This window comes from Antedon mediterranea, chromosome 7 (assembly GCF_964355755.1).
Source record: "Antedon mediterranea chromosome 7, ecAntMedi1.1, whole genome shotgun sequence".
In the NCBI taxonomy this organism is placed as follows: Eukaryota; Metazoa; Echinodermata; class Crinoidea; order Comatulida; family Antedonidae; genus Antedon; species Antedon mediterranea.
Genome location: NC_092676.1, coordinates 29,647,468 through 29,666,416, shown reverse-complemented (window position 1 = coordinate 29,666,416; position 18,949 = coordinate 29,647,468). Strand labels below are relative to the sequence as shown.

Below are 18,949 nucleotides of genomic sequence, written 5' to 3'. Positions count from 1 at the left end.
TACACGTCCAATAAATAATAAATAAATATTTTGGCAAATGGCATATATAATAAACTTTGACGCCTGGTTTGATGATTACTAGGCTTGTCCCTTGAATAAATGACTATTAAAAAAAATAAGTTAAATGACTTTTAATGACTCATTATAACCGAATTAAACTTTCGACCAATCAAATCAAACAGTTTATTGACCCTTCATTGATATACCAACAAGTCATGTCAAAAAAACATTAGCGGCGCTATATTATAAGATCTCTAATAAATTATTAATGAAGAAAGTTTAATAAATATAAGTTATGTAAAAAATTCGTTACTAAATAGTATTGTTTTATTAAAATATAAATAATAAGAAACAAAGTTTATAGGGCATTGTCTACTCACAAGTAATAAAGCGGATTAACACGATGTAGTTTTTATTTGATACACTCACCCACGTGTTTTACATGTGTGTTTTTAAAATAAATTAAATAGAAAAGTTTACGCGGCGGAACGAACATGACGAGCGAAACAGGTACCACGTCTTTTTCCAAGGTAACTATGTTTTATAAGTGTAATGTATTTATAAGTTGTGTTGCCTAATGACAACCATCCGAAGTTATAAACAGTCTTTTTTCATATAAACATTTAATAATGACTGTATTTAGCTAGGCCTACCAAGGCTAGGCTAGTGACAGCGAGTGCTTGGACAGGCAGCCCTTTGCAAACAATGTCTACCGCCCTCTGTTGGCAATATGCTCGGCCATTCAATTTGCACTGTGACAGTATATACATGGATTAATCCATGGTATATAGCATACAATTTGTAACTAATTGTTTTACTTATAGGGATGTTTTGCATTCAAAAGTAAAAACAAGAAACAGTTGAAATCGGGTAAGTGTAAATGATAATATTACTTATACAAAACTGTATTTTTATATTGTTATACTGTTATTAACTTTCTTATTTGTTTTATCCATTCTGTCCTTCATACTGAAAAGTGATTAATAATAATATATTTTTTTTACAGAAAATTATTTTCAAAATCCTGATGGAAGCGCTACAGCAGGAAGGAAGATTCGTGCTGCAACTTATAGGGAATTGTGGGATACTATTCGTGATGATTTGGAGGTAAATTTATTATCTCCTCCTCAATAAATATATACCAGGAGCTTCTTATAAATTGAAATTCTTGTTTCTTTGGAAGTTAAGATTTAAATTAGTACCTCTCTTGCAACCAGTGGTGACCCAGGATTTTGAAATTGGGGGGTGGGGGGTGGTTGTTGGGGGCTGCAGGGTTTAAAAATATTGAAATGAAGTGCTGACCTTAATTCCTATCTTGTGTATTACAATTTAAAGGGGGCCCTTTGAATCTGCGAAAAGTATTTCTAATTTTGATTGCAGGGGATGGAAGAAGAAGTCTATGACAAGATATTTGATGAGTTAATAAATTTTCTAAAGCAATCTCATGACGTATTTGGGTTAAAAGAACATAAGAGTAAACATCTTATTAATGAAGTACCAACTGCAGCATTGATTACAGGTAATATTATATTATAAACCTGCTTACAAAAATCTGTTTTCAGTGACAAATTACGCATCTTGATACGAGTTCCTACCAGTTTGCCGACCCCATAAGATAATCACATCCAATCAAGTCCTTCAATTATTCTACACTGTGTTGTTTTCGCTAGGCTGCATAAGTCTAGCTAGATGGCATAGCGTTGTCACCTCGTACTGGTCCCATTTAATCACCCCTTTCTATACTCTTTTTAAGCAAATGACTCGACTCCATACTCTACATAAGCATAGTTTGACACCAAGATGGCCGGTATGCACCCCATGTGACTTTTTAAAATCCGTGAACGCAACTCTTTATATATATGACTCTGAGCCTAGCTAGGTGACATGGCGATCACCTTGTACTCGTGCCATTTAATCACCCCTTTTCTATACTAATTGTTGTTTTCTTTTTCATTTTTACAGCAACTATGCCATATTTCATATTATTATTAATAATAATAATAATTTAATTTTCTTTATTAGGTGTCAACATGCCAGACCACAATACCATATATTCTAATTTGTTCAATCAATTAAAGGATGGAATTACCCCGTACATTGCTCAGCTAGCATCCAAAGATTGTCCCAACATCAAGTCACTTTTAGCTAAGCTTGTTGGCCAATTAATGCAGACTAGTGATATGGTGAGTCAGCATATCAAATTATCCATCTTAACGCCCGTATTCTTAAACCGGACTTTAGTCGTAGTTCGAAGTTCGACTTGAAAAAGTCGTAGTTCGAGCTATTACTTCAAATTTGATTAAAAAACGAAGTAGTCGAAGTTTGCAGTTCGACTTAATGAAGTCGAGCTTTTAGTCGAGTTGCACACGTCTGGGTAACAAAGGCTATACATTGGCCAATGACAAGAGAGTATTTGAGGAGCAGACGAAATTTTGCGCATTGATATCACTTTCCATTTCTTACAACACTTTTTACGCATCAGGACTATATACATGAAAAATAATTTTAATCGTTAATTATTAGAACAATATCAGTATTAATTTAACAGTGAAGTATATTTGATTAACAACAAATAAAATCTTCAAAATATATTTAGGAACCATGGCGGTACGGTAACTTTTATATTTTCTAGGCCCCCAACAAAGTATGATCGCCACGAACCACGCACTTCATAGCATGACAAGAAAGCGCTAGGCCCCCTAAACATTCCATCGCGTGGTGAATTGCCGCATCTCCCATTGTCGCTATGGCGTGACGTAGCTCAAGTCGGACTTGCGCGAAGAAAATAATGTAATTTGTATACAGTTGTAAATAAAGATGATTTTCATTATTATAACTTATACCAATGTATATTTAATTAAGCTAATATAAATATAGATATTTCATTCTTCAATATCTGGCCAATATAACAACTCAATGACTGTTACGTTTTTTATAAACATCGTTTAAAAACCATTTAGTCGACCATTTAGCCTGCCCCCTTCAGGACTAAAAAAATCGATCAAAATCCGTCTCGATTTAGTCGAGGTTGGCCTGAATTAGTCGGCGATTTAGTTGAAGTTCGGTTTATGAATTAAAATGACGTCATTTTTTTAGTTTTAGCTCGAACTACGACTAAAGTCCGGTTTAAGAATACGGGCGTAAATCTTACTCCTCTAACGCTCTGTCTACACTATCAAACTTTATGTGACAAAAAAATGTGATGTGACCATATATGGACATGATGATGTCATATCACTACCATATTTGGCCATATCACTACCATGTTTAGGCACGTCAAACTTGTTTTGTCAAACTAGTTTGATAGTGTAGACATAGCTTTAATCTCATTATTTAAGCTCTGTTTACACTATCAAACTAGTTTGACAAAATAGTGTGATGTACTGCATAAATATGGTAGTGATATGACATCATCATGTCCATACATGGGTACATCACATTTTGTTGTTACATAAAGTTTGATAGTGTAAACAGAGCTTTATATTTTTTATTTACTCAATAATATTCCTAAAGTAATTCATTAATCTGTTTTATCTTCCTTTTTGTTACTGCAGTTAGATGATGATGAAGATGAGATTGATATTAAAAAGGTTCCATGTACAATGTCTGTCCTCTGTTCCTGGTATCATCATACAACTATGAAGGTTCTAAATTGTTACATATTTTGAGTTTTTTAATAGAATTGAATTCTGGTATGATTGGTAAAAGGAACATTATTATCCAAAAATTCCAAGATTTTATAAAATTATAGATAAACCATAGAGAGTGCTATCATTTTTAGATATTTCCAAACATAGAGGGTGCTATCATGTTTAAATATATCCAACATAAAGGGGGGTTATTTCTAGCTCTAGAAACTAGCAATATCATTATCATGGTTGATTTCAGACGTCGCCTGTCAAGAAGCAGTCCAAATCGCCTAGAAAAAGGTTGTCAAAGGCTGCGGCCTCTGACGTGTCGTTTCCACAGTTCCCACCAATTGTTGTTATCGTTGAAGATTTAGAAGGCTTTACTTCTCCTGTTCTACAAGACTTCATTATTATGTGCAGGTAAACAAACAGAATGCTATTCTTATTGCTATAAACATCATAAACACAATAAACAAATAACTACAAAGTAAAGTGGCAGGACACACAAAAGGGAAGTAAATCCCTATGGCTAAGAGCCAGTGTTCCCCTCTTACTTAGTAGCACATTAAGATAATAAATATAGCATTTTAATTAGTATATCAGTAAAAATTTTAAATTCATAAAAACCCCAAATATGGCAGCACCTATTGGAGAACAACAGTGTATAAACATTTTACTCAGATAAGAAATTCATGTTGATTTTAAATTATCATTATAAACGATGAGGGAAGTTATACATTTAGTACATTACAATCTGGTGACAAGAGCGGCCATTTCATTAAGGTCATTATTGGCATTTCGTTAAGGTCACTGTAGGCGTTTCGTTAAGGTCATTGTAGGCGTTTTGTTAAGGTCAATATTATTAAATTGTTAATGCACTTCTATGCAATTCTATAATATATATTTTGATTGACGTTTATCTGAATTTGTAATTTTTATTTCTTTTTAGTCAAAATATTAAGCAGCTTCCGATAGTGTTACTTTTTGGTATTGCAACATCAGTATCCGTTGTACATCGCCTTCTTCCTCAACATGTGTCATCCTTACTTAGCATTGAAAAGTTTCAATCTAAGTCCTCTACGGAGTATCTATCAGAGGTCATTCAAATGGTTAGTTTGATTAGTGAAATAGGTTTTTTTTGCATTTTCTTCATTAATTTAAAAACTGTTCCCTCTTCATATTCATCGTTGAAATTTTCCACAATCCTCATGTTGATTATCACGGAACTGGAAGTCAGTGTAGTGGTAGTTTAGTTGATTACCTATGATTGATTAGCTATTATTGATTATTTTTTATTTTATTCAGTCAAAACCAACAGCGATAAATACCGCCACTAACAGGTTTGAAACATAAAACAATACAACATCAAAAACGGTTAACAATAAAATACATATAAAAAAAATATATATATATATAACATAGATCAGCATGCCATAAACAATTTCAATTTAAAATTTATATTAGCTATGATTGATTAGGTATGATTGATTACACCTATCATAAACCAACAATCAATCACATTGTATCTTTTTAGACCTTGCTCAACCCAGATCATCCATTTCGTCTCGGACACAAAGTGTTCCAGCTTCTTTTGGATCTTTTTCTTTTTCATGATTTTTCAACAACCAGCTTTATCAAACGATTACAGGTAGATAAACAGTGTTTATATATATTAAAAGAGGAAACCATGGAAACCATTGGCCAATGGCCAAAGACAGAAGTACGTGAAACAATCTAATAAATATTTAAAATGTATATACAAAGTAAAGAGAAAGAGTAAAGTTTATACTCTGTATTAATCAAAATGTGTGTTTGATTTTCAAATAGTTTGCCATGATGGAGCACTTTTTTAGCCAATCAGCAAGTGTGTTATGTTGTAGACAACAAGATGTGGCCTCCCGTGTCCAGAAGTTGAACAAAGATGATGTTGATATGATTTTACAACTACAGTCTGTCAAAAGGCAAGTTTTCTCATAATAAATGTTGCATTCAATTCAACATTTAGTTTGACAAAAATCAGCAAACATCAATATCATATATAAAAACTAAACAAAAAACAACAAAGTATCATTTGGTCGAGTGATAAAATAGAGACTCAAATAATCTGTACTAGCTATTAACACTGATACAATATAGGCCTTTTAACAATAGGGAACTGTAGATTTGCGCCAAGTATATCATATAAATTCTAGCTATTAACACTGATACAATATAGGCCTTTTAACAATAGGGAACTGTAGATTTGCGCCAAGTATATCATATAAATTCTAGCTATTAACACTGATACAATATAGGCCTTTTAACAATAGGGAACTGTAGATTTGCGCCAAGTATATCATATAAATTCTAGCTATTAACACTGATACAATATAGGCCTTTTAACAATAGGGAACTGTAGATTTGCGCCAAGTATATCATATAAATTCTAGCTATTAACACTGATACAATATAGGCCTTTTAACAATAGGGAACTGTAGATTTGCGCCAAGTATATCATATAAATTCTAGCTATTAACACTGATACAATATAGGCCTTTTAACAATAGGGAACTGTAGATTTGCGCCAAGTATATCATATAAATTCTAGCTATTAACACTGATACAATATAGGCCTTTTAACAATAGGGAACTGTAGATTTGCGCCAAGTATATCATAAAAATTCTAGCTATTAACACTGATACAATATAGGCCTTTTAACAATAGGGAACTGTAGATTTGCGCCAAGTATATCATATAAATTCTAGCTATTAACACTGATACAATATAGGCCTTTTAACAATAGGGAACTGTAGATTTGCGCCAAGTATATCATATAAATTCTAGCTATTAACACTGACACAATATAGGCCTTTTAACAATAGGGAACTGTAGATTTGCGCCAAGTATATCATATAAATTCTAGCTATTAACACTGATACAATATAGGCCTTTTAACAATAGGGAACTGTAGATTTGCGCCAAGTATATCATATAAATTCTAGCTATTAACACTGATACAATATAGGCCTTTTAACAATAGGGAACTGTAGATTTGCGCCAAGTATATCATATAAATTCTAGCTATTAACACTGATACAATATAGGCCTTTTAACAATAGGGAACTGTAGATTTGCGCCAAGTATATCATATAAATTCTAGCTATTAACACTGATACAATATAGGCCTTTTAACAATAGGGAACTGTAGATTTGCGCCAAGTATATCATATAAATTCGTATGTATGAATTATTTTTTATAACTTTTAAATATACTACTTTTCTATTGTTTACACATTTTCCATGTACAGTATTTTAAACTGCAGTGTATTAACAAGGATTTTCTGATTTTTATATGAATTGAATTGTATTCACTGTGTACATACTGGAATATTGGGACATGTGTTCTCGCTTCTCATCCTAACACAGTTTAGGGGCTTCTAGGTCAGACAATTCACTGTGTACATACTGGAATATTGGGACGTGTGTTCTTGCTTCTCATCCTAAAACAGTTTAGGGGCTTCTAGGTCAGACAATTCACTGTGTACATACTGGAATATTGGGACATGTGTTCTCGCTTCTCATCCTAACACAGTTTAGGGGCTTCTAGGTCAGACAATTCACTGTGTACATACTGGAATATTGGGACATGTGTTCTTGCTTCTCATCCTAACACAGTTTAGGGGCTTCTAGGTCAGACAATTCACTGTGTACATACTGGAATATTGGGACGTGTGTTCTTGCTTCTCATCCTAACACAGTTTAGGGGCTTCTAGGTCAGACAATTCACTGTGTACATACTGGAATATTGGCACGTGTGTTCTTGCTTCTCATCCTAACACAGTTTAGGGGCTTCTAGGTCAGACAATTCACTGTGTACATACTGGAATATTGGGACATGTGTTAGTTCTTGCTTCTCATCCTAACACAGTTTAGGGGCTTCTAGGTCAGACAATTCACTGTGTACATACTGGAATATTGGGACATGTGTTCTTGCTTCTCATCCTAACACAGTTTAGGGGCTTCTAGGTCAGACAATTCACTGTGTACATACTGGAATATTGGCACATGTGTTCTTGCTTCTCATCCTAACACAGTTTAGGGGCTTCTAGGTCAGACAATTCACTGTGTACATACTGGAATATTGGCACGTGTGTTCTTGCTTCTCATCCTAACACAGTTTAGGGGCTTCTAGGTCAGACAATTCACTGTGTACATACTGGAATATTGGGACATGTGTTCTTGCTTCTCATCCTAACACAGTTTAGGGGCTTCTAGGTCAGACAATGACAAATGGCAAATTAAAAGCTCTCTAGTTTAAGATGCAATGTATAATTGCTAACAAAATCATTACATTAAATATTGCAGATACATTCCACATCTCAAAGGAGAAAAGCAGGTACTTATTAAGAAGAACTTAGCTGAAGCAAAAGTAAGCATGTCGTTTACACTATATATATTGATAGACAGGCTACTTTAAGCACAGACATTATGTTAAACGTTATCATTAAAGCCTGTCTACATTGAGTTGCGGTGAGTTGTGTATATATTGACATTAGAAGACATTAGATTAGGTTAAACAGACAGTTTGTGTATGTCATATAAACATTATAATTAATAGTTTTTTTTATTTTAAAATCCACAGATTGCTATCACTGAAATGGCCAATGTCATGTTTTCCCATGATACAACATTTGTACCCATCATGCATTGCCTTCACATCATCACACGCAGTCTACCGAAACATCCGCTGGGTAAACAACTACGGGAGTTGTATGCCATGTGTCTGGAAATGTCCATTGTAAACACTGAGGAGTATCAGCATGCCAATAATCTTGCTAGGTAGGGATCAGGTTGTGAAAGGATGAAAATGAGAATGTTATGAGACGCAGTGTAGAAGATTTCAAATGCTTAAATAAAGTTGCATTTTAGGAAAGATGTTTGTTTACCCATCATTGTTACAAGACGTCGCTATTCGCTGATGTTCTCGCACGTTGTTAATGCACAAAGCGCCATGAGCGCCACATGGGTGGAGGATACCGGCGCTATATAAGTTTTCATTTATTATTATTATTATTATTATTATTATTATTTTTTATATAGCACGACCAGTATTTTTATGTTTTTCCCAGCATAAGTTTGATTGAAATATATATTTATACTGGGTAACTCTTCAGTCAAGGCTGGTCTCCCAGAGGGCCCAGTTGGTGATCAGTGGCTGTGATGTACTAATACACCGGAGTAACCCCCTACTCGTCTCGAAAGATGCACTAGGTTCTTTAAAGTGCACACGAGCTAGATGTGTACACTGGACCTACGGTTTATAGTCCTTATCCGAGAAGACTCGTTCTACCACCAGAACCATGGAGTGAGTGAGCCTCGAACCCATGCCGATGTTATGGCTACGTAATTACGGTTCCACTGTCTTAACCGCTCGGCCACTCACTCACTATATGTATGTAAGTATGACGTGACTATGTATGCCAGGTGCTAGGAAAAATGATTTTTAAGCTAAATAAAATGTATGTATGATTTTTTCTTTTTAGAATGTTTGCAAGAGATGAGCTAATCAGTTTTCTAGGTCAATGTGAGGTCAAGTTAAAAAGCTGCAGCAAGCTAAATGCTGAAGCTGATAAACTTGATGATTTTAGGACACGATTGATCAAACTTGGTGGTAAGTGAAACCTTTATTACTTTAAAATTTGCATTTGAAGTATGTTGATATAAAGTGTGCGGTACACCATGTACAGTATAATATAGTTAGTTAGTTATAGAACTGTTGAGTTTCTTGTACATTTCAATACACTTTGATCGTCCTCAAGAGTGTTTTCGGCAGGCAAACCTTCAAACAATATTATACTACAACAAACAAATGCTTGTAAAGTTAGGTATACTCTACACCAAAAGGAAGTAAAGCTTTATGTGATGTCATATCACTACCATATTTAGGCATATCACTACCATATTTGTGCACACACTTTTGTCAAACTAGTTTGATAGTATAGACAGAGCTTAAGACTAATTAAATATAGAAAGTTTCTTTATTTTTTCCAGATAGCTGTAATGATTTTGTTGAAGAGGAAGAAAAGGCAGAACCAGAACCAATAGAGGAGACGAAAGAAACAGGAAGGAGAGAGAAAACAACGTTAAGAAGTCTTCAAAAGAAATTGATGGAGTCCGCAAAGAAATCTAGAAAACTGACCAAGTATGAAGCTCTTCGGGATGATTGTATGACATACCTACAAGAAATGTTCAGGTAAATGGATTGAATGTGGTATTTAATGTCAAATGTTGTATTTATCAGGACAACTTAGTAATGTGTTGTGACCTGCATTACTTAAAATTAGTTAATATCTTCCCTTTTTTTTCAGGAATTATTTAAAATGTCCACAAAGCATGCCATTGTATGAAGTGTATTACTGTACAGCTGTGTCAGAGGTCAGACATCACATCAATGCATCACCAAGAGCTGCTCTGCAAACTGCCCTTAGCAACCCACATTACTATCTTCAGGTAACCAGTTTATTCTGCTCTGCCAACCATGAGTTGATCTGTAAGGTTCATTCATTCGGAAAACCAATTTTTGTCAAACCGATTTACCAGTGAATATCCTTAAAGCTTTGTCTACACTATCAAACTAATTTTACAAAAAACGTGTGATGTGCCCAAATATGGTAGTGATATGACATCATTGTGTCCATATATGGGCACGTCACATAAAGTTTGATAATGTAGACAGAGCTTAAAGCGACAATAAAAGAATATTGAATCTTGTGTCATCTACCCTTGTTCATTAGAAGAACCTCGCAAGCACTAGTGAAAATTGCTAACGAAAATATTATAAAGTTGTACAGATTTATAATAAAATACAAATGCTTTGATTTTTCTGTTAGTGTAAGTGTTGTAAGACTGATTCAGGAAGAATGGTGGAATCATTCCCAGATCTTTGTATCATCTACAAGCTTCATCTAGAGTGCGGCCGTTTTATCAATCTCTTTGATTGGCTCCAGGTATTCATTTTATCTATTTCTCAGATTTAGTGAATCCATTCTAAAGCTTGGTTCTCACTTGGACGCAACGCAACCAAACAAGACACGATGAATCGACTGAATTGTTGCTTGTGATCTTTAACTCACTTATGTTGCCCCCACATCCAAGAGGAAACCAATCTTAAGCTAGGCTGTGTCTACACTATCAAACTGGTTTGACAAAAAAAGTGTGATGTGCCCAAATATGGTAGTGATATGACATTATCATGTCCATACAGTATATAGGCACATCACATTGTTGTCACATAAAGTTTGATAGTGTAGACAGAGCTTTAGAATTGTTGAATATTGTCATAAATGAGTTTCAAGTGTTTTTGTCTATTGCTTGGCGACCAATTTGATAACATTTTATTGTTTTTACTCCAGGAAAACTGATAGAAATGGTTTCCTTTTTCACATTTCATTGTATCAAGCTTTATGCCAATATCTAAATATCTTTATACTTTTGTACCATACCCCTTACTTTACTGCTGTTTGATATACACTTTTTACAAATAAAACTTAAAATCTTTCTCTTTAAAAGGCTTTCATCACTGTAGTAAAAGGAGGAAGCTCTGAGAATGAAGATGAAAACACAGAGGAAGACCAGGTTTTACAGTATCCTTTAAAAATTTAAAAACAATTTTTTTATTGAATTTTGGTCATTTTATAATTGGAAGCATACGAAAGTGATAGTTTGGCCTTAACTTGGTGTAAAGTGCACGTTTCATACGTGCTGTATCAGAGCTTCAATTTCTGGGATTCATCAAACATACCAAAAAGAAAACTGATCATGTGGCACGGTTGACCTGGGGTGGATGCTGATTGGTTAAAATAAATACTGATGATGTGGCACGGTTGACCTGGGGTGGATGCTGATTGGTTAAAATAAATACTGATCATGTGGCACGGTTGACCTGGGGTGGATGCTGATTGGTTAAAATAAATACTGATCATGTGGCACGGTTGACCTGGGGTGGATGCTGATTGGTTAAAATAAATACTGGTGATGTGGCACGGTTGACCTGGGGTGGATGCTGATAGGTTAAAATAAATACTGGTGATGTGGCACGGTTGACCTGGGGTGGATGCTGATTGGTTAAAATAAATACTGATCATGTGGCACGGTTGACCTGGGGTGGATGCTGATTTTTATTTAAAATAAATATTGATGATGTGCATGAGGTGAGAATACAGCTGTTGAGCATTACACAATATGCTACAACTTCAAATGAATGCCAACAGATTTGTACAGTTCACAGGATTATTTATTTCTTTATAACAAAAACAAAACTAAAGATACTACACATTGTTTGATATTTTGTTTACTTATAATAAACTTATGCAATGATGACACTACCTCGTTGAAGTACTGTGTATATCAATGGATACATTATAATGTAATCTCATTGTTCACTGCCATTTTGATAAATTTGGCCAGTATAAAAAATGTATTGCAGTTACTAAAACTAAGAAGCACAAAAAAGGAATTGTATTTCCAGCAGTGGTTCGGAAAAGTTCCTTCGGAGTCTGCACAATAAATTGCGTTTAATTGATCTGAGCTTTAGAAAAGTCCATTTCAGGATGCTGTGCCATGAATCTAAAACAAAGACAATAAAAAAAAGATAATATATTAGAATTTCATAGATAATGAGGTCATAGCTCAGGTCAATTTATCGATGATTCAGTCAAATATAAAATGGATGTTGACCTACTTTTGAAGCATTTCTTGTTTCTTTTGGTCGTCTGATGTCGGTAATCCCATTTGTTTCTGACGCTGATCATACATCATTTTCTCTACCATTCCCCTCGTCTCTCCGTCTAAATCACTCAACTGTAAGATAAACCGATCTTAAAATGTTGTCAATCAAAACCTCCTATTGCTTTTAGTTCTTATAACAAATATGGTAGTGATATGACATCACCATGTCCATTACAGTATATGGGAACATCACATTTTGTTGTTGGAATATTACACGTACCTTTGAATTTTCAGGTTGAACTTTTTTCGTGTTAATTTCCGGATCAGTTACTAATAAGCGGCTCCACCATTCCATTTGATTCACCTAATAATGTCAACAAAAATGAAATATAATTGCCCTCTGATACTGTGATACAGAATTTTTATTATAAATAAATGCTTAATAGATATTTCTAGTATGAAAGCGTTACCTTTTCCATATTGAGTACAATAATACAACTATCTTGCAGAGTCCAAAATGATTCTTCTAATTTTATTTCTTTGTTGAGCTCTCCATTAATAATTGGTGGGTGTCCTTTCAGACCAACTTTCAGGGTACGTTTTGTAAATTCTACAATCACATCTCGAGACTTGATTTTTTTTATAGGTGAAGGAACACGGACCTAGAAAAAGTAATTTGAATTTTCAAGCAATATTAATTTATGGACTATACAGTAGTGTATCGCACTTCACTCCCTGACCCAGTTTAATTGTTATGTTAGGCCAAGTGTGACATAATACTTACATCTAACTCTTGAAGAGTCTGTGTCCAGCTATATTTGTCCAAGTCGCATCCATTACCAGAATTGGGTTTCAGTTTCCCCTTATCATCTTCATCCTCTTCCTCATCATCTGACTGAATATTGAAGATACCAATTAATTATTAATTGCTTAATACTTAAAATAAATATTCAATTCACTGGATGAAAATTAAAAACGAATAATTACCGGATCTTTTTTCTCTGTAATCTTTTCCTCTTTGGCATCAGCAGAAGACTCTGGCTTTTCACTTTTCTAAAAAAAAACAATAATCAAAAAGTAAATAATGTACAACTTATTCACTTGTAACCCAGTTTTTAAATCAACGCGCAAAATGCTTTGAGCGCGAGTATAGTCGCACTTTGTATATTATGCATTGAAAAATTAAAAAATCAAATACATATACAGTACAATGTTATGGCTAATGGAATCAGCAAGCAGGGGATAATGGAGTGTGAAGAGTAAATGAAGCTCTGTCTACACTATCAAACTTGTGATGTGATGTACCCATATATGGACACGATGATGTCATATCACTACCATATTTAGGCATATCACTACCATATTTTGACACTTTTTTTGTTAAGGTACAGCAAAAATTCTTTGATGCATACTTTGCTATCAATTTGTTTCTGTAACTGTTCGGCTTCTTCGTCCGTTATTTCTTTAATCTCTGCCGTGTCGGATGCTGCCGCTGCTGCTGATTTTTCGGCTTCTTTACGCTTTTTTTCTTCTCTGGCTTTCTTTGCTGCCTCATTATCTTCCTGTTTTTTATGTTGTGTTTTTATCGCTTCCTTCTGATGTTTCTTTAAGCTATCCATTACAAGCTGTTTTTATAAAAGATAACATTACATTTAATTCTAGTAATTACAAGGAATCGTTCAATAATTTACTATATTATAGAGGGCACTTCACTCCTTAAAAAACCCTACCTACCTGTTCAGCTCGTCCCTTTTCAGCTCCTGTAAAGAAATCAGTTTTTCTTCTTAGAAACGAAAAAAATGTGTCGATCAACTGAAAGAGAAAATAAATGAGTGAGAAAACGTACTTAATTACTGGTTAAAATGTTAATATTGTTTAGGCAAACAAGTACATCTGGCTAGGCCGACTGTTAACCATCTCGTGGCCACAATTCAGGCAATCCAAACCGCGTTTTGTCACCCCACCAGTATCGCTTTTGCAAGACTTTTCTTAGCCTAGCCATTTCATATATATATTATCAAATGTCTTCAAAATTACACAATATGCAATATTGCAGTTATTCAGTATATAAAAGACAACTTACCTGCTGTACTCCACCCTCATGCTGCTGAGCCATTGCCAGCAACATCCCATCAAAACGATCATCATCTCCAGTCACCGCCATGATTAATATGTGTGTGTGCGTGAGGTATATTCAGAGCGTCATTTCGACGATCGAGCATTCTCTACTTCTACGGAGCGCCATTTATGCCTTTATTTACTTCCGAAATAGAAATATAGTAGTACGGTAACTGGTTCACTGGACCAAGTTTAGCACCAGTACACTGTGCTCAAGTGGACCCAATTTGGATCCAATGGAGCACAGTGATATAAATAGAAACAAGTCATTGAATGTTAATATCTTTTCGTATGCTAATACACTGTGCTCAAGTCGACACAATTTGGAGCCAGTGGAGCACAGTGATATAAAATAGAAATAAGTCACTAATTTTAATATCGTTTCGTATGTTATTACATTGTGCTCATGTGGACCCAATTTGGAGCCAGGGGAGCATAGTAATATAAAATAGAAATAAGTCACTGAATTTTAATATCTTTTCGTATGTTAATACACACTGTGCTCAATCTCTTTCATCAATATCTTTTCGTATTAAGCATATTTGAATACCTACCGGTATGGTACCATTGTTCGACAATACAATGTCACATATCTCTATTTAAAAAAAACAATATTCAAAACAAACAAAAATATCCGTCGAGGTTCGAACCCCAGCCGATAGCACTCAAAACTGAGCATTACCCGTTACGCTACCAAATACATGACTGAAAAGCTGATAATAGTCTATTTATACGTGTATTACGTAATTGATCATTACGTCATAAATATCCTATTAACCTTGCTAAAACCAAAATGATCAATTAGCTCAGTCGTCTGAGCGTCGTGTTAACAACACGTATGTCGTGGGTTCGATTCCCATGCTGGTCGGTGGAATAGAGTTAAGGCTATGCGAGCCACTGTGTTTGAGGTTCACAGATCATACGTCCCCCTTTCCACCACACATCATGAGGCGACAACATCAATGCATCTGGTGATGTGGTGGAAACGACCCCAAAAGGCTGTGGCAGGGCCTTAGTGCTGAGGCAGGGAGAGCACATTTACCATCTTTTTTTTTTTTTGGCTCTCGCAAACTGCTTTGGTGGTTTAAATTTTATGTTTAGCGCCCTCAATTTATTTTAATGTAAAAAAAAGGGAATTAATTCTCTTCGTTACGTGTTAGAAGAGAATTAATTTTATCTCATCGTAGTTTGGTATGCCGTGCGTTTATTATGCAAATGAGTGTGCACATGTGCTGTGGGAAAGATGGTATTGTTAGTCATTCGCGATCAACACACAACACTACATTTTTATTTTGTTAATCTTTTACATTATAATTATAAATCTACCGTTATACATTATAGTGTATTTTTTAATATCCGTTTCATGCAAGATATTGTATTGTAGGCCTACTGATATTATGTTGTGAATAAAAGTTTATGGTAGAATAAATAAATAAATATGTTTTAAGCAGATCTTCGAAATTGAAGCATATGAAGTCAAGTTTTTTAAAACCCAACCTAAACTTCGCATCTGGATAGTTGAAATTTAACATTATAATTATCAAAGGTGATAATTGTAATTGTTTTCTAAATTATAGAAATATTAAAATTAGTAAGTAGGCTTTTCTGTGCTAGCTCTGTTTGTATTTCATAATTTTGTTTTGTTGAATTACCGTCACGGCCGCGTGCATTGCATGTCTCACACTTGGGAAACAATCACCATTATATGGCTGATCCTGAAGACTTATATATTTCGTTTCATAATTTCCGGAGAATAAGCTTTCATTCTTAGCTCTGCCCCAACCATGGTGAGCTTAACTGGAGACTTAATATTTAATTTCATATTTCAATAAATATTTTTTTCAAAATTGTCTTTGCTAAGCAACAAAATTAAATTTAAAAGTTAATTTTTGATTTTGCTAATCTTTATTAGAAATTCAAATCATGTAAAGATACAATTTTCCGGGCGGGAACCTAGAAGCTCCCCTCCTTTAGTTTGCAAAAGTAATCTTGAAAAGAACCCCATGCGGAAAAAAAGCTTACCGGTTGAAAAGAAGCCACCGTACCCAAGAGTACTAAAAAAGATTTTTTCACTGTAGCCTATAATAATATCGAAACATTCTGTTTGCTGCACTTCATCTGACGTTCAAAGAGAAAGGCATGCCAATTAACATTGGCATTGTGCACAGATGGCTTTATATTGTGTGGTACCCACTTTGACAAAAATACAAATGATTTTGAACGCTACGCAAATGATACCATGACACGTAGCATTTTTTGTCTTTTTACGAAAAACAGAAATGTAAACTACTAAAAATAAAATAATAAGAAAAACCGTATTTATCTTATTACGAAGGAGACTACTTTTTTCATTGTACATTTAAAAACAATTTATTTACATAATTGGAAAATTATGACAATAAACAAAGGAAAATAGAATAGATATTAGTAAAACTGTATTCAGAATACAAAATCTATGGGTGTAATGGAATAATACAATCTGTATTACATTCCCTTTCCAATGATACCATGGATGACCAAATACAAAATGGCGGCTGAAGGAGTGGTTTAAAAAAATGGCACCTAACTTTTTTGGATTCTTCAGCATCTCAAGAATAACAAAGTTAGCTAAAAAAATCAATTTTGGGACAAATATCGAGCTGGAAGACATATAACCCGTACTAAAACTTGATCCCTTGATAACCTGGTCGTAAGCACCAGCGTAAGCACGTACTAAACGTAGCGACACACGTGAACACAAGAAAAATTATGAATTCATTCCCATTCTTAAACGTTTTTCTCAAACCTCTCTCTCTCCTCCCTCTTTTTGAATCTAGCTATGTTTATCGGGAATAAATTCAATTCAACTTTCGGCGAGTACCTAGGTAGCTCAGCAGGGAAGACTCGTGTCTTTGTTATTTAATGGTTGGTTCGAGCACTATACTCAATGGAAAACCGAAAGGAAAAGGTGATTCCGGTGCGCGAGTGATATAGCCTAAACACGGGATGGAAAGGGGTGTCACCTATGTGACACTTGCGGCGAGTGATAAACGGGATGAAAAGGGATGTCAATCATGTGACACTGATCGGTGAGTGATAAACACGGAATGGAAAGGGATGTCACCCGTCACGTCACACTGATTTGCGAGTGATATAAACACGGAATGAATAGGGATGTCAACCATGTGACACGATCGGTGAGTGATAAACACGGATGGAAAATCAAACACTGATTTGTTTATTTCATTTTTTTGTGCCACTCGTAGCGTTCCATATCATGTTTCAGCCGCTACAAATCTTAATTTAACGATTAACCAATCACAGCAAGGTGATGGTTGATTGATTTTGTATCAAGCTCGGGGATTTGCAAATGAAGACCCTTGACGACGGGATAAAAATGGCGGCGTCCTGGATGTAAACAAAAGTCGATTGAACCAGGGAGACAACTCCCTGATTGAACAATCTGTTAAAAGTACTATTTGCAGTATTTATTTCTGATAAAATTATGCATATGAATGAATGAATAACGGGCATAGAACTAGTCTAGACTAGGCCTAGACCTACAAATAGTATAATGTATTTAGGCCTAGGCCTAGAGTATAGGCCTAGGTGTAGCCTAGTAGGCCTAGTAGGTAGTGTAGAGTATCTGCTCGGCCCTTCTTGCATGCTAATAAATACATTTTGTAGGAGGCCTTTATATTAAAATAACTAGGCCTACCTAGCCTAGGCCTAACTTGAACTTGGGCCTAGCCTGCCTAGAGTGGTCACAGTGCATTTCGCCCGCCAATCATTTCGGCCGCCGGTTATGGAACGCCCAAATTCATGAAACTCCAAAAAGGACAAAATATGGCATGATCATTTCGGCCGCCAGGTATGGCGCGCCAAATTGAAATAGCCAGAAATAACTCATTAACTGTACAGTATTACAGTGAAAAAAAAAAAACTTTATCAAGTCTATGGAACGCCACAGAGAACTATGGTCATTTAAACTAGAGATCAATTGTGCAATGGGCTAAATACATTTTGTTTTTGCCGTAGGCATAGATTTAAAGTTATATTAGTTACAGTATTTTACCGTCTGAATATTTTGGTCAAAATGAATATTAATTTAATGTTTATTTTTTAATTTATTTTTAAGTCCCGAAGATGCGTGTGCTTTGTAAAAATGTGTTTCTTTTAATATGAATCAAGTCAAGTGTTTTTGACTGGCACATAAAAAAAACTTCAGCATCACCTCCTTCTTATTAAAAAAATATCATTAATATTCACTGTAGTGATGGCAATGTGCACGCTATAATATCGCAACTGTTTCTGGAATTGAAGACCGCCGATTCGGCTTAATAATACAGTATTTAGTAAAATATTAACATTTTAACACACATGGCGTGTCATACATATTCAAGAATAATTACAATTCTGGCGGCCGAAATTAACAATACATATTTTGTCCTTTTTGGCGTTTCATGAATTTAGCAATTCCATAACCGGCTACCGAAATGACTGGCGGCCGAAATGA

The 18,949-nt window shown here is 34.8% G+C and overlaps 3 protein-coding genes across 7 annotated transcripts in view; 2 read left to right on the top strand and 1 right to left on the bottom strand.

The window, feature by feature from the left end:
• LOC140054062 (origin recognition complex subunit 3-like) overlaps nucleotides 1-12,014 on the top strand; it is a 28,703-nt gene extending 16,689 nt beyond the window's left edge. Inside the window, exons 1-18 of one of the 2 annotated variants that reach the window (XM_072098890.1) lie at nucleotides 481-530; nucleotides 825-870; nucleotides 1,007-1,107; nucleotides 1,381-1,519; nucleotides 2,023-2,183; nucleotides 3,555-3,644; nucleotides 3,889-4,049; nucleotides 4,579-4,738; nucleotides 5,164-5,277; nucleotides 5,457-5,590; nucleotides 7,975-8,038; nucleotides 8,252-8,448; nucleotides 9,153-9,280; nucleotides 9,661-9,862; nucleotides 9,978-10,119; nucleotides 10,500-10,616; nucleotides 11,179-11,252; nucleotides 11,354-12,014. In XM_072098890.1, coding sequence (XP_071954991.1) covers nucleotides 495-530; nucleotides 825-870; nucleotides 1,007-1,107; nucleotides 1,381-1,519; nucleotides 2,023-2,183; nucleotides 3,555-3,644; nucleotides 3,889-4,049; nucleotides 4,579-4,738; nucleotides 5,164-5,277; nucleotides 5,457-5,590; nucleotides 7,975-8,038; nucleotides 8,252-8,448; nucleotides 9,153-9,280; nucleotides 9,661-9,862; nucleotides 9,978-10,119; nucleotides 10,500-10,616; nucleotides 11,179-11,252; nucleotides 11,354-11,459 — 2,172 coding nt within the window. In that variant the 5' untranslated portion in view covers nucleotides 481-494 and the 3' untranslated portion in view covers nucleotides 11,460-12,014. Of the gene's footprint in view, nucleotides 1-480; nucleotides 531-824; nucleotides 871-1,006; nucleotides 1,108-1,380; nucleotides 1,520-2,022; nucleotides 2,184-3,554; nucleotides 3,645-3,888; nucleotides 4,050-4,578; nucleotides 4,739-5,163; nucleotides 5,278-5,456; nucleotides 5,591-7,974; nucleotides 8,039-8,251; nucleotides 8,449-9,152; nucleotides 9,281-9,660; nucleotides 9,863-9,977; nucleotides 10,120-10,499; nucleotides 10,617-11,178; nucleotides 11,253-11,353 lie in introns of those variants that run through there. The other variant, XM_072098891.1, reaches the window with a different exon arrangement.
• LOC140054064 (nuclear migration protein nudC-like) lies at nucleotides 11,892-18,188 on the bottom strand. The gene is made up of 10 exons (XM_072098893.1): nucleotides 18,152-18,188; nucleotides 14,420-14,596; nucleotides 14,071-14,148; nucleotides 13,749-13,961; nucleotides 13,324-13,389; nucleotides 13,121-13,231; nucleotides 12,807-12,998; nucleotides 12,617-12,700; nucleotides 12,350-12,468; nucleotides 11,892-12,234 (listed from the first exon to the last, which is right to left on the bottom strand). Exons 2-10 carry the CDS (start codon nucleotides 14,498-14,500, stop codon nucleotides 12,183-12,185), a joined length of 996 nt encoding a protein of 331 aa, XP_071954994.1. The 5' UTR covers nucleotides 14,501-14,596; nucleotides 18,152-18,188; the 3' UTR covers nucleotides 11,892-12,182.
• LOC140054060 (uncharacterized) overlaps nucleotides 17,635-18,949 on the top strand; it is a 58,135-nt gene continuing 56,820 nt past the window's right edge. For all 4 annotated transcript variants that reach the window (XM_072098887.1, XM_072098885.1, XM_072098884.1 and 1 more), the window contains exon 1: nucleotides 17,635-17,905. The gene's annotated coding sequence lies outside the window, so the exon portion shown is untranslated. The remainder of the gene's footprint in view (nucleotides 17,906-18,949) is intronic.